This window comes from Mya arenaria, chromosome 8 (genome assembly GCF_026914265.1).
Source record: "Mya arenaria isolate MELC-2E11 chromosome 8, ASM2691426v1".
Lineage (NCBI taxonomy): Eukaryota > Metazoa > Mollusca > Bivalvia > Myida > Myidae > Mya > Mya arenaria.
In genome coordinates this window covers 58312442-58328725 of record NC_069129.1, presented here as the reverse complement: position 1 = coordinate 58328725, position 16284 = coordinate 58312442, and the positions used below count along the sequence as shown (strand labels likewise).

Genomic DNA, 16284 nt, shown 5'->3' with positions numbered 1-16284 from the left:
CCCGTTTAAAAATAGCGCATAATGGTTTCCCAGAAACGTACACCGACGCTATTTTTAAATTAACAGGGATTTACATGGAAGACAAACCCAGTAAATTGGAAAAAAATACACAAAAACTTCAAAAGATACATGTGTCGTAAGCGATGTAATACATCAGTAATTAAGGTTCAATGCGTTGGACACAAGTCAACGATATCAATTTTATGTAGGTTTCTGACAATTTTCTTTTCTTTTGTAGTTGTATCATCGGGCCCCGATTTCTCGAAACTTCTTAAGCTAAACAGGCTTAAGTAGCTTATTTCAATTAGCCATAATACATTCTTAAATTGAACTTAAATAAATGAAAATGGTGTTTCGCGATTATCAAAAAGATTATTTTCTATCTAAAGTGTAAAAACTCTTAAAGAAGTAAATACTACGCGGTTTGCTGAAACCCCAAAATAATGAGATTAGCTTAATCCTGTTATAAGGGACTTAAGAAGTTTCGAGAAATTGGGGCCTGGTGTCAAGTCCCTTTAAGGGTCAAGCAAGGGTAAATGTTCTTCTAAGACAAATGTTAACTGTGTTACCTGTCGTTGTTTCATATTTAACAAAACTAATTAAACATGATAAATAACTGACGTTTAAAGTATTAACTTTGACACAAAATGTTTGGAATGCAGAAACACAAGAAACTTTATAACTTACCATATAATTATAAATGTATGATGTCGTTTGTTTCAAGGATTTATGACCGTTAAACAAAAAGGAATGTTTCAGTAAGCGTTACTTTGCTCAGTTGTAGATGATAAAAGAAAACATGGCCCATTTTTTTGCATTTAACTCACCACATTTTGCTGATTTTCCCCATTACAGATTGCTGCTTCCCCCACTATATTATTATTGATTTCCCCCATTACATTTTTCTTGATTTCCCCCATTACATTTTGCTGCTTCCCCACTACGTATTGTTGATTTTCCCCATTATATTTTGTTGATTTCCCCCATAAAATTTTGTTGATATCCCCCATTACATTTGATTGATTTCCCTCATTACATTTTGCTGCTTCTACAACTACTTATTGTTGATTTCCCCCATTATATTTTGCTGCTTCCCCCACTACTTATTGTTGATTTCCCCCATTATATTTTGCTGCTTCTACCACTACTTATTGTTGATTTCCCCCATTATATTATGCTGCTTCCCCCAATACTTATTGTTGATTCCCCCCATTATATTTTGCTGCTTCCCCCACTACTTATTGTTGATTCCCCCATTACATTTTGCTGCTTCTACCACTACTTATTGTTGATTCCCCCCATTATATTTTGCTGCTTCTACCACTACTTATTGTTGATTTCCCCCATTATATTTTGCTGCTTCTACCACTACTTATTGTTGATTCCCCCATTATATTTTGCTGCTTCTACCACTACTTATTGTTGATTCCCCCCATTATATTATGCTGCTTCTACCACTACTTATTGTTGATTCCCCCCATTATATTTTGCTGCTTCTACCACTACCTATTGTTGATTTCCCCCATTATATTTTGCTGCTTCTACCACTACTTATTGTTGATTCCCCCATTATATTTTGCTGCTTCTACCACTACTTATTGTTGATTCCCCCCATTATATTTTGCTGCTTCTACCACTACTTATTGTTGATTCCCCCCATTATATTTTGCTGCTTCTACCACTACTTATTGTTGATTCCCCCCATTATATTTTGCTGCTTCTACCACTACTTATTGTTGATTCCCCCCATTATATTTTGCTGCTTCTACCACTACTTATTGTTGATTCCCCCATTACATTTTGCTGCTTCTACCACTACTTATTGTTGATTCCCCCCATTATATTTTGCTGCTTCTACCACTACTTATTGTTGATTCCCCCCATTATATTATGCTGCTTCTACCACTACTTATTGTTGATTTCCCCCATTATATTTTGCTGCTTCTACCACTACTTATTGTTGATTTGCCCCATTATATTTTGCTGCTTCTACCACTACTTATTGTTGATTTCCCCCATTATATTATGCTGCTTCTACCACTACTTATTGTTGATTTCCCCCATTATATTTTGCTGCTTCTACCACTACTTATTGTTGATTCCCCCCATTATATTTTGCTGCTTCTACCACTACTTATTGTTGATTCCCCCCATTATATTTTGCTGCTTCTACCACTACTTATTGTTGATTCCCCCCATTATATTATGCTGCTTCTACCACTACTTATTGTTGATTTCCCCCATTATATTTTGCTGCTTCTCCCACTACTTATTGTTGATTCCCCCCATTATATTTTGCTGCTTCTACCACTACTTATTGTTGATTTCCCCCATTATATTTTGCTGCTTCTACCACTACTTATTGTTGATTTCCCCCATTATATTTTGCTGCTTCTACCACTACTTATTGTTGATTCCCCCCATTATATTTTGCTGCTTCTACCACTACTTATTGTTGATTTCCCCCATTATATTTTGCTGCTTCTACCACTACTTATTGTTGATTCCCCCATTATATTTTGCTGCTTCTACCACTACTTATTGTTGATTCCCCCCATTATATTTTGCTGCTTCTACCACTACTTATTGTTGATTCCCCCCATTATATTTTGCTGCTTCTACCACTACTTATTGTTGATTTCCCCCATTATATTTTGCTGCTTCTACCACTACTTATTGTTGATTCCCCCATTACATTTTGCTGCTTCTACCACTACTTAATATTGATTCCCCCCATTATATTTTGCTGCTTCTACCACTACTTATTGTTGATTCCCCCCATTATATTTTGCTGCTTCTACCACTACTTATTGTTGATTTCCCCCATTATATTTTGCTGCTTCTACCACTACTTATTGTTGATTTCCCCCATTATATTTTGCTGCTTCTACCACTACTTATTGTTGATTTCCCCCATTATATTATGCTGCTTCCCCCAATACTTATTGTTGATTCCCCCCATTATATTTTGCTGCTTCCCCCACTACTTATTGTTGATTCCCCCATTACATTTTGCTGCTTCTACCACTACTTATTGTTGATTTCCCCCATTATATTTTGCTGCTTCTACCACTACTTATTGTTGATTTCCCCCATTATATTATGCTGCTTCTACCACTACTTATTGTTGATTTCCCCCATTATATTTTGTTACTTCTACCACTACTTATTGTTGATTTCCCCCATTATATTTTGCTGCTTCCCCCACTACTTATTGTTGATTCCCCCATTACATTTTGCTGCTTCTACCACTACTTATTGTTGATTTCCCCCATTATATTTTGCTGCTTCTACCACTACTTATTGTTGATTTCCCCCTTTATATTTTGTTACTTCTACCACTACTTATTGTTGATTTCCCCCATTACATTTTGCTGCTTCCCCCAATACTTATTGTTGATTTCCCCCATTACATTTTGCTGCTTCTCCCACTACTTATTGTTGATTTCCCCCATTATATTATGCTGCTTCTACCACTACTTATTGTTGATTTCCCCCATTATATTATGCTGCTTCTACAACTACTTATTGTTGATTTCCCCCATTATATTTTGCTGCTTCTACCACTACTTATTGTTGATTTCCCCCATTATATTATGCTGCTTCTACAACTACTTATTGTTGATTCCCCCATTACATTTTGCTGCTTCTACCACTACTTATTGTTGATTTCCCCCATTATATTTTGCTGCTTCCCCCAATACTTATTGTTGATTTCCCCCATTACATTTTGCTGCTTCCCCCAATACTTATTGTTGATTTCCCCCATTACATTTTGCTGCTTCTCCCACTACTTATTGTTGATTTCCCCCATTATATTATGCTGCTTCTACCACTACTTATTGTTGATTTCCCCCATTATATTATGCTGCTTCTACCACTACTTATTGTTGATTTCCCCCATTATATTATGCTGCTTCTACCACTACTTATTGTTGATTTCCCCCATTATATTATGCTGCTTCTACCACTACTTATTGTTGATTCCCCCATTATATTATGCTGCTTCTACCACTACTTATTGTTGATTTCCCCCATTATATTATGCTGCTTCTACCACTACTTATTGTTGATTTCCCCCATTATATTATGCTGCTTCTACCACTACTTATTGTTGATTTCCCCCATTATATTTTGCTGCTTCTACCACTACTTATTGTTGATTTCCCCCATTATATTATGCTGCTTCTACAACTACTTATTGTTGATTCCCCCATTACATTTTGCTGCTTCTACCACTACTTATTGTTGATTTCCCCATTACATTTTGCTGCTTCTACAACTACTTATTGTTGATTTCCCCCATTGCATTTTGCTTCTTCTCCCACAACTTATTATTGATTTCCCCCACCACATCTTGTTGATTTTCCCCACCACATTGTGCTTATTTCTTCAACACATTTGATGAACTCCCCACCCATTTTGATGATTTTCCCACCATTATTCATGTGTTGCTGATTCCCCCACCACACGTTGATTCGCCCATCACAGTATGCATTTTATATCCTATGCTACTGTAACATCGCCAGCACTTTGAGTAAAAGGAGTTAATATAAATTTACTATAGCATTCCAAAATTAGTTGTAAAGTGTAAAAAATGAATTGTTCTTCTCTGAAACATAATCGTGACATATAAAAAGTGCATGACCTCGTGAACACGCGTTGTACATGTAACCAGAATGTTTATTGCGGTTTTATGATACGCCTACATCCACGATACTTGAACATTATTAACTGCATTATGGACTATTCGGGCATTTAAAGTGGAAAAGGAAAAAACAATTTGAAGCGCAGCAGTATTCTCCCGCCAAAACCTGCAGTATCATTATGTATTATATAGTTTTTAAGTACCATTGAAATTATGCGATTGGCCAACATACAATTAATATAATCCAGCTAGGTACATGTACATGTATATTCGGCAGGACACAAATCGAGGGGTGGAAGCGAAAAGGTTCTATCTGCTTCTGTATATAATGTCACTTAGAACCTTTTCGCGTCACCCCTCGAAATACGCTTTATAGTATCCTTTGTTTGGCAATGGTTTTATGGCTGACACCGTCGCGGATTGCATAAGAAAAAATATAAATGAACACAGTAGATTTCAGACCATGAAACAAATGTGTTTGTATGTGTATAAAAGCATAAAAACAAACGCCATTACAATATACTTGTAATCGTATCGGAAACATTTAGTAACCCATTCCTTTATACTTTCTGACAGTGAGCCGACCTTGCATAGTTGGATTATAGTCAACGGAAGGCTCTTTGCTTGACAGGACAATAAAACACAGGTTTTGAATGACTATCAACTGACCTTAAAACTCACGCGTCCGGAGAAGAAATAGTTGTAATTGGACACTGACAAGAGGTATGTAGGCCGGCTTAAGGGATACTTTTCTTCAATAACAACTTTAACGACTTTGCTACTGCCCACGTCCAATCCATTTATAGCCCGTAAATGACTTAGATTCTAAAGGTGCACTCTTACTCCCAGAAGTATTTACCACAATTAGTACAATTGTTTAGATATACCAAATGGGATGAATAAATGTCAAAAACATTGGTTCTTATGCAGGATCCAGAGATAAATTTGAAAGAAAAGTGCAGAAAACACGATAGTTCTACCTTATGAGACGATAGTAGATCATAGTAAATCTTTTAGCACTCACCAATCATTTAATATTCTTGCGTTTACATCTACATGTATTAAATTCACGGTTACAATCTTGTTATCAGTAATTAATATTATCCATAAATGCATGATTTAGTAAGTAGTTAAAGGTTTATCACTCAAAATGTATGTTTGTTATAATGCGTATGTATTGATTTGGAATAAGAGTGTCACTTTAAGTTTAAAGTATAAGCGTCATTATATCTGGGAAAGGCCGTGCCCGAAGAATAATTCTGGCTGCCATATACATTTTGCTTTTATGAAATATAACTTGAATTGTAATGGCTATGAAAAACACATAAAAACACTAAGATATCAAGCATCTAGTAAAGGCGAACAAACAAAATAATAAAAACAGAAGTTGGTGACGTTTAGTAAAAGACGCATATAGAAATATTTATATTGCTTTGCATAGTTTTTATTTTGCCATTAATTGTTTATATACAGGTAGGTACATCTAACAAATGATCATTCACGATTGTTTATATGGCACGCATGCGGTTTCTTAGGTAACAGATTGAAGACACGGTTAGATTGCATGACATCTAACTGAAAAATTGCCCGATATCGCCCTTCATAAACTATTACAGAAACCAAATAAGTGTTTCTTTAATATTAAATGAAATAATTTTGTGATTCTTCTATTTTGTTAGGCTGGTACCGTGGGACTCCGTGCCAGGCTATAGACAACATTATGTCTGTGAGCGGAATTCCAGTGAACACCACCACTCACCTAATTTCCAAGCTTTACCCTTGAAGGTCAATATCTCCTAATGCACGTGTTATTCTCGTGCAGCAACACACACACATGAACATGTTATTGTTATGGTTGGATTACATGGCATCTGAATATAAAGGGATATGGTTGGTCTGTTTGAAATTTATTTCAGAGCATACGTTTCAATCCACGTACAACTTTAAATCATACAACAGTTAAAAGCTTTTCAATGTTGTCCTTGAACTTTATGTTACTGGTATTAATCACACATTTTATGGCAGCTTAAACTCAGTTTACCTTAAACTGTGGTGTAAAAGTAAGTTTAAAGAAGTTTGAGTCAATAGGAAAATTTTATTGAATGAGCTCTTTTGTTAACATCGCTGCAACAACCCAATTACTCCCTTATCATTTGACTGATTATGCAAATACATTCAATGAGGTTCCATCGATCAAGCTGAGCGTTAAACACATTGATAGGTCTTTCATTCATTAATGACCTGGAGTAACACAATGACCTCTAAGTAGAAAATCACGTAGACACACTACATGCAGCAGTAGAGCTACTTTCAGTAAGTATTTACTATACAGTTAATGTGTAAAAGTAAACATCACTCATACTTTAAGGAAGTAAGGCATGTCACAGTATAAGGAAATATAAGGCTAAAATAATTGTGGGAATATAAATTCCGCATTGTAAAGATAATTCTTTTGCCGGCTTTTAAAACGTGAATCGTATAGCAGCTGTATTGGTGGTGGTGGTGTTAGTAGTTTATACTCCGGGTCCCGGCGTGAGCACATTGAAGGGTCCCAGAGTGACAGTTCAAGCACCGCACACCTATCCTGGGCAGAACCAGTACTGTGTGCCTTCACCTCTGCAATGAACTGACAACTTCTGTACATGCCAGGGGCAGTGGTACAGTGCGAATGGCCGTAGAAAGGATTTCATAACCAATCACAACAGAAGTGACCTGGTCCGCCCGGGAATCGAACCCGGGTTGTCCGATTCAGAGTCCATCGCTCTACCGATTGAGCTAACCGGGCGGAGCAGCTGTATTACATCATAGTGACCAAGTTATACATTTCCATAACAACAAAGAAGCATGTACATGCATGTATTCGATTGGCTACGTCATAAACAAAAATACATCATATCAAAGTTCTTACAGAAGATACTGTATACAAGTATAAAACAATGTTATAACGTATCTTTTACATATCAAAGGTGCTGTAGATCATAAAGTGGCTATACGTTACGAAGAAATCCTAGGCAGTATTGATTTGTTTACGTTTTCCTGCATGTCAGCATGTCAGCTAGACAGCCAGTATATTGAGGTAATTATTCTCGGCACTTACCGCCTCCATTTTTCTGTACTAAATACGGGAATCTCCAGACGTTCCCCAGCCCCACGGCGTAACTAATCACCATGAATATATACTGCCACTTGGAGTCCCATGCCTGTCGCTTTTTTAGTGGCTTTTTCCCGCCCGTGGTTTCCCCACCCTCCACGTTGAGGGGGGACATAGACTCTTCAGTCTCCACACGCATAAACTCCGTATCTTTTGTCATTGTGGTTAATTAACCGGAAAAATAATCACTAAAATCCAAATTCAAAATATACAAATAAACATGAAATACAATATAATTAAACTAGAGTTTATTTCACAAAGTATATTCACCACGTGGACTAGCAAGCTAAACTATCGAAAAACTAATACAAGCTCTGGGAAGACAGCTCTTGAATAGCCTGGCTTCAAGCCAACTCAGAGGTTTACCTTAGCTGGAACGCTAATTGTTTATAAAACTCAAATTAAACCTGTATATTAACATTTGAGGTTTTTCAAAGGTCGTTAATTTTTTTTTTATAACAGATTATCCATATACATGTATGTTTAAATGATTATAAATTTATTTGTTTATTCATTTATATATTTGCATATATTAAGTAGAATACTATACACTATGTGTAACGTGTATTGAACAATAGCTCAATAATTAAGTGACACTATAAAGAGACGCTGTCACAATATAATCAATAAATGATACGCTGTCATACCCTACTTAATGAAAATAAGTCATAATATGCCCAAATAAATACTAAAGGGCACAGAGTTGATTTCTGTCATGTTTTATTTTTTTTCTTGAAAATCCCGTAAATAAATTAAGATTTCCCTTAAGGAAAGAGGTAGGGTAAGAGTTAAACCTTTTGTATAATTATGACACCGTTTCTTTTTTGCCGTTTTGATTAATACGATTAAGGGGGAGCTAATCTTACCATTGACATTGGTAAGTATAACCTTGGAATGATATAACAATAAATAATGAACATGTACCTTAACTGCTAATTAGTTAGCAAGTTATTTTGCAAGCATGTTGGATGTAATAATATTGTGTATGTATGTTTTTATATATTGGACAGTGTTACACTGATACACCGCAAACTGGGACACTTTTCAAATACAACTTTTAAAAACGACTGCTACTGCCCACGCCGCCTATCCGTTTACTGACACTCTTATATTTAAAATCAATATATGCTATAGTATGACAAACATGAATTTTGAGTGTTAAATCTTTAACTACTTACTAAATAATGATTTTATGGAAAATATTAAAATAAGACTGAAATTTGTATTTAATAGCTGAAAACGCAAACTATTGAGTGATTGGTGAGTGCTTAAAGATTTAGTGCAATCTACTATCGTATCATACGATAGAAATACCGTGTGTTTTGCACCTTTCAAATTAGACTCGGTATCGTTCATAAGAATAAGAACCATTAAGATTTTCGACATATATTCATCCTTTTTGGTATCATATTAAAACAATTGTATTAATTGTGGTATATCTTATTTCGGAGTAAGAGTGCATCTTCAACCTGAGCTGTTATAGCACTAGCGTATGCAGGGGCGGCGTACGCGGCGCGCCCCCAGCGTAAAATCTTCCAAGTTTACTTTTTATGCCAATATCGGAGACAAAAAGAATAAAATACAGGCGAACCCCGTTGGCTCGAACTCCCAGGGACCGACGAAAATACTTCGAGCCTCGGAAAATTCGAGCCAAGCGGTAATCGTTTCCTTCAGTGTAATGAAATCTGTCCTTTACATCCAGTTCGAGCCAACGAGGAATTCGAGCCAATCGAGTTCGAGCCAAGGAGGAATTCGAGCCAATCGAGTTCGAACCAACGGGGTTCGGCTGTACCCTCAACATGAAACGTTTCTGACTTGAATTGTAAAAAAAATCTCCGCGAACCTTTTAAAACATACATTTCGGTTATGAGGGAGGAGGCATGTCAAAAGGTTGCACCCTAAAGTTACGCCCCCTCATATGTCAACTCCTGGATTCGCCCGTGTATAGAGCTTTTAGCGCATTATGTTTTTCGATCATGCTTAGTCAACCAAAATGGACGTCTTTTGATGTATTTTTGTACCAAATGTCAACATTATTTAAAAAAGTCTCCCAGAACGCTCATTATATTGCGAATTCTATAATGCTCTGTGAATTTGGTAAGATTGAAGTTGATCACTGTTTGCTATAAACAAAATATCATTGAATATTTGCGGTTTCATGATTAACTAGGATTGAAAAGCAACAAAAACAGTTAATTCATCATTATATCAGTTAACTAGCACGGTTGGGGATGTTGTTGTTAAGTTAGATGAAAACTAAGTACTGCATGTGTCAATGAAACACTTTGATACCAGGGCGCCGGTCATTTTAAAGAGAGTCACTGGCCTTCATATACTCACCGATATGGAAGTACTATAGATACGGCTATCATTGTTATATCTATGGTGTACATGCCAGTATATATTCATTCATAAAGGGGTTGGTTCACGAAGACTTATTTTCAGCTCCGCAGATTTACAAATGATGAGGAAAAAGCACGATGTCTAGAACATAGGTTTGGAAAGTCAAAACTAGACTTTTGCCATTTTTTCATGATTTGATATTAAAATGAATCTGGTCGTATGAATGTAAGATACTTACCATAAAACATATTTAAACCACATACTTGCATATCGAAAAGCCTAATGTAGGTAAAATAAGAAAGCCGTTGAAATCTTAGCCTCCCCGAAAAAACAACTGCAAAACTGTTTCCAAATTCATAAAAAAATCGTGGAAACAGTACTTTTTAACAATCTGTATCTCTTAATGCATTTTTCGATTGTTTGATGAAAGTGAAGTTAATAGTGTTATTTTTTGCATTATATTTTAAGTTAAGGTTTATATTTTTAACATACGTTTTGAACACCACAATAGCTTTAAATCATCGGAGATTCTGCGATCTAAAAATGAGACTGCGTAAACGTCGCGATTTCATTTACAGTAACAATGTCGCATAAGGCGCTTTCATAACAATATTGAATGTTCCTTGACCTATGTCGTCATTGAGGGTGTAAGACCACGTTTAAATACGTCGCACAACAGTTAATAAACAGGATTAGGGAAATTCCTAGAACGGTCATGGGTATGTCATACATAATTTAGATATTTTGCGCAGAAAATTGTGTCGTAGAGCCATGAATATGTTAAAGAAACATGAACCTCTTCGATAAAACGTCAAAATCGTACAAATTTCCTTGACAGTCCTACAATTGATTTAGGTTAAACTCGTGGCAGTCCAATAATATTTTAACCATCTTACGTTCTTTTTGCGTCTGATGTGAGTTGATCATACGACTATATTTCTTGCTGACATTGAACCGTTGTAGGAACACCGTACGATTCAACACCGACAACCTTGTCCTATTTTCCACAGTCGTAAAACACAGATTTTACATGTGAGCTCTACTATGCAACTTAGAAATACCTCTCTCACAAACTGAAGTCGGTACCCTTCATCGTACCACCGGTAAATTCATAGGACACCGGTAAATTCATAGGACAAAAATCTCGAAGGTTACATATGAAAGGCCATAGACCCCTTTTTCGCTGAGTACCGAATTACCCATTCTTGTGTATCTCGAACCTGCTTGCAAGCAACCCCCGAAAAACACGCTAAATACTGCGTGCCAAAAAGGGGAGTTTCAGTCTCTATTTTCGTACTTTTATTTCATCGGAGCCGTGAAAGCATGTGTATCTCGGTACAACTTCCAAGTAGTGAAGAATGAGAACAGCATGTCCTTCATACGAATGATATATTTTATTGAAGGACGAGACATGCGGAATATTCTCACCACGGTTATACACACAGTTGTCTACCATGTTAAAATGCGCGGTGCACAATATCTGTTTGAACAGATGTATTTATTTGCATATGGCGATCGGTCATTTGTTAATTTTTTTGTTTTGATTTTCACGTTTTTCAAGGAAGATCCATGGGTCCATGTAAGGACACTTAACATATACTAATATATCTGATTTCATTGCAACAGTATCACAAATGCTAGGTAGGATCAGGGTTTATTTGTCCAGCCCAAACATGTGGGGGAGGAGGGTGTGTGGGGGCCTTGGGGAGGTAAGCTTATTTACCCTGGCCATCGGGGTTTAGTAAGATGGCAATATTTATAAAAGCAAACAAATGTACATCTAGTTGATTTTATTTCATAATAAATACACAGCTGCAGATTTTCCTTATAAATTTTTATTCGGGATGAAGTATGGTTTTAAATGTTGTTTATTTCGAAAACAAAACATCAGCATTCACTCGGCACTACGGGGCCACCGGGAAGGTTCAAACACGGTCCATTTTCCCGGCTATCCCCGGTATACCCCCGGACCTGAAGGAGGAGGCGTGGTTACAATTGACTGGTGCATTACATGAGCACTAATGAGTAGGTATAAATGTCTGAAGTTATGATATAGCATTTAAATATTTCAAATGACGCCTCCCTGAGCGCGCCACTAGCTGTTGTATAAGAGCTATCTGATGTATCTAAGCTAGCTGTATCTGAGCTAGCGGATGTATCTGAGTTAGCTGATATACGAGATGATGGGATATTTGATTTTGTCCCGCCCCTTAAGCACAGGTATCTCTATGATGACTAAACACGACAAAACTTCCGCCCCGGCAGCCTCCATCAGCCGGCACGCGGCGTCCATTGTCCCTGCAAACATAAGAAAAAAACAACATTGTGTGTGACTTATATCATTCTGTCGTCTAGGTAAGGTCGATGTCACGTGTCGCGGATCCAGCCCCGCTCGGGGCGTTTCTGATATCATATTGAAAACACCTATAAGCCTCGACTCATAGAAAGTTCATGCATCACCTGTGCCCGGGCAGTTCATGTACATAAACATCCACTACTTAAAATAATAAGCGGAAAAACGACTATGGATTCTTTTTTATGAAATATAATATATTAAAAAGGTTGCAAGGTTTTTGTTGGCGGTACAATTGGCCAATCCGCGGTCAATAAAATTGGCAGCAGTATAGATTCAATAACAGTAGCACAAGTTATATCGCCACCAAATGCGCGATCATTTTACTTAATATTTTGATTCATTAGTATCCCGCAAACCATTCTATAATAGTAAAAATAATATTGAATGGTTGTAAATTAATATTTGCGCTCTCTGATTTCTTAACTATATTGTTCAAGTCTTCTAATCATCCTGTATTTACAATGTTATTGTCAAATGGATTGGCTGATCAACTCTCGAAAAATGTTATGACCGCTCACATACCATGATGAGCCTAAACTCATCTTGAACTGGGCTGGTATTCAATATTTGTCTTTATTGGATCTGAGAACGATGTAGCTAATCGGATTACTTGATATCACTGCCTGACCAATAGAGTGAATGAAGTCAATGCTATATGAACATAAGATTAACTTAAGTTATACATGTATAATGAATACCACCCAGTATATAATATATATTCATACTAGAAGCCAGTGGTGTTTAGATGTTTCTACAGATCAGGTCACATCATGCCAAATCGCACGACACAAGAATACTTGTAACTAATGAATATGTTAATATTCTGCCCGGTTTCTCCGAAGAAGTCGCCGAAAACTGATATATTCTACCTACCACCAGTTGCCAAGAGGTCGTCTACAATCACAACTTTCTGACCCGCCTGTATGGAGTTCTTCTGCACCTCACACCTGTCCTGTCCGGAGAAAAATATACCTTAAGTGACAATATTTTTTACAAGAGTGTTTCTTATACCAGCTTATGATAAGTTACTGCGAAATCAAGATAAGAAATAAAATGGATATCATAATCAATAGTTTTGCCATTTGCAGTGCACAAGAACCGTAATCTTATCATGCATATTTATTTTAAGTTATTTCCCCTTAATCATTGTTGACGTAATTGGTGCTTGTCCGGGACATAACTTAAAAATTACTTATGGGGTTGAAATAAAACAGACAGCAACGGGCAAAGGATTAAACACAAATACCTCACGGTTCATGAATATGTATACAATAACATTGTTGTTATAATACAGGCTTCTATTTTTCGAAACGGCCGAAGTCCCTTATAACACGATTAAGCTGTGAGTTCAATATATTTGTTAGGTATAATTTGGGTTATATTTATATTCTAGACAGTTCGGGATTTAAAAGGAAATCGTCTTTATGATAATTACGTGAAATAATATTTGATTTAGTAAAATCAAGACTAAGTTAGAAAAACTTACTGAAATATCTTACACAAGATGTAAAGGTAAGATTTATTTTACGTTGCAATGATATACAAGTGACAAAAGCCCTGTTGAGCTTTACAATACATTTTGTAATTAACCATAAGGTTTTTTAAACACATGTTCGAATATTACACACTCGCCCTCATCTCAAAATAAAAATGACAAATTATGACACCTTAAATAAAGACGGTAAATGAGTAGACACTTTAAATGTATACGATATTGAATATAATTACATACATATACTCGTAAAGAAGAATTGAATAGCTATTATTATATATAAGATACATCTAAAATAAATCGTCTTATTACCGTGCCATACTCAAGTGTGTACTCGACGGCAAACGTTTCTCCCGGAAGTTTGCCCTTCTTCCGCACAGGGACGAAGGCGACACCGAGGGCCACAGCGACCATGGGCCCGAACAGGAAGCCCCGGGAGTCCAGCCCCACAATAACCTCCACACCCGGGCAGCGAGACCGGATATCCTCTACTAACACATCAATCAAGCCCTTGAACACTTCCGCGTTCCGTAAAACTGGGAACAGGTTTCTAAAACAGATTGATTTGTAAAATCATTATTGTGGTTATGCTTGCTTGTTTTCTTATGCAATCCAGTTTGACCGGGATACCGCCAATAATTTCCTTGAATTCGGCGTACTAAAGGTGGGTGGGGTGGGGGGGGGGGTGAAAATTCATATGATTTGAAATGCCATTGAAAGCGATGTACACGCTATTTTTTGGCGAACTCATTTGATTGTATTTGAGCGTTGAATAACGACGATACAATTAAAGCAGGCTAGTAGCAATAAACACTGATTCACTTAATGCACATGCATAATCATTGATTTTAAGGTCCAATTTTCTCGCACAATCTTAAGTCCTTTATAACAGGATTAAGCATTATCTGGTTTTGTGATTACTTGAGTAGTATCATAATTTTTGAGATTTCAACTTAAAAGGTTAAGTGACCTTTATGCTAATCGGGAATTTCACGATAAACTTTTTGAGTAAGTGTATAACATTTGGCTTAAAACATACTTTTAAAATCAAGAATTTAAACTATATAACGAGAATGCTAAACTGGTAACTTGCAGATTCATTTTGACTGGTAATGTTCAAATCTCTGTATCATTAGCTTAGAATATGTTTGAGAAAGTCCCGTCGTTATTTTACATACTGCCTATTCATTACATGTTGTAACTGAATACTTGTTGATTATAAAACAAGCACTCAATTATAAAATATAACTCTTTTATGTGTCCTGCTGAACTGCATTATGTGACTTTAGGACATTTTAAGACATAGCATTTTATCAGATTTTGGCTCAAAAATAATATTTGCATTTTAATCAAGAAGTGTATCAATGTAAGAAATGGTTTGAAGAGCAGTTGTTGGAAGGGACCAAACACCGTGATGTTTCTTATTTCCGGAAGTGACCGCTTAGAACGTAAAAGTAATATACATTTTAAAATATAATACCAGATTGCATTAATATAAATCTGATGATAACACTAATTTTCCTTGTTTTATTCATTCAAATCAATTGTCCCTTTAAAGAAAAATAGGAATCAAACGATTTGCTATTAACCATTCTTCATCAAGTTCATGTATACAAATTCTACTTTCGGTTTCGTTTTTGAAGATGGCCACGCTGCATTTCACACTAATAGTTATTAAACTTTGTTTCCTTTCGTATACCTATATTATGTATCGCTTGATAAAATATGTTTTCGTAAAAATTGCTAAACTCTTAACAACACCAAAACATGTGGCAGGGACTTGCAAAATCATCTTAATTAGAACATGACAATGTACATCATAATTATTGACCTTCCTTACCCACGTGGAAGGCCCTTAATCTTTTAATAAAGAAAAAAAACTGATTGGCAACTCACTGGAAGAGTATCCCTGGTTTTGGAAAGTCCGGACAATACTCGATCAACTCCTTCACGGCTTGAATTCTCTTATCGTCCCTGGACATTTCTGCCTTTTTAGTTTGTTGATAGGGTAACTTGTTTGTGAGGAATAAAGCAGACACCGTGTTTGGGTTAAATAACACTATTTGTGCTATTCAGCTCATTTGATATTTCCGATTCACTAATTTACTTTCAAGCTCTGCTTCATTGAAAAATGTAAACGGAATAAAGAATTTTACCATGGGGTCGTTTCAATATTTATTTTGGTTGATTTTATTTTCAATTAAAGGTATTTTGGTTTTATTACTTAGGAATTGAACTTAACTCACGTTTAACACTAGCGGCTTCAGGGGGCGTGGAGTGCGACCCCCCCCCCC

At 36.3% G+C, this 16284-nt stretch overlaps 2 protein-coding genes across 2 annotated transcripts in view; both read right to left on the bottom strand.

Moving 5' to 3' along the window:
- Window positions 1–8121, bottom strand: part of LOC128243120 (sodium- and chloride-dependent transporter XTRP3-like) — a 45042-nt gene extending 36921 nt beyond the window's left edge. Inside the window, exon 1 of the mRNA XM_052960675.1 lies at window positions 7746–8121. Coding sequence (XP_052816635.1) covers window positions 7746–7959 — 214 coding nt within the window. The 5' untranslated portion in view covers window positions 7960–8121. The remainder of the gene's footprint in view (window positions 1–7745) is intronic.
- A 3796-nt stretch (window positions 8122–11917) lies between these two features.
- Window positions 11918–16019, bottom strand: LOC128244621 (uncharacterized). The gene is made up of 4 exons (XM_052962635.1): window positions 15887–16019; window positions 14303–14540; window positions 13372–13450; window positions 11918–12440 (listed from the first exon to the last, which is right to left on the bottom strand). Exons 1-4 carry the CDS (start codon window positions 15970–15972, stop codon window positions 12307–12309), a joined length of 537 nt encoding a protein of 178 aa, XP_052818595.1. The 5' UTR covers window positions 15973–16019; the 3' UTR covers window positions 11918–12306.
- Window positions 16020–16284: the final 265 nt, after the last annotated feature.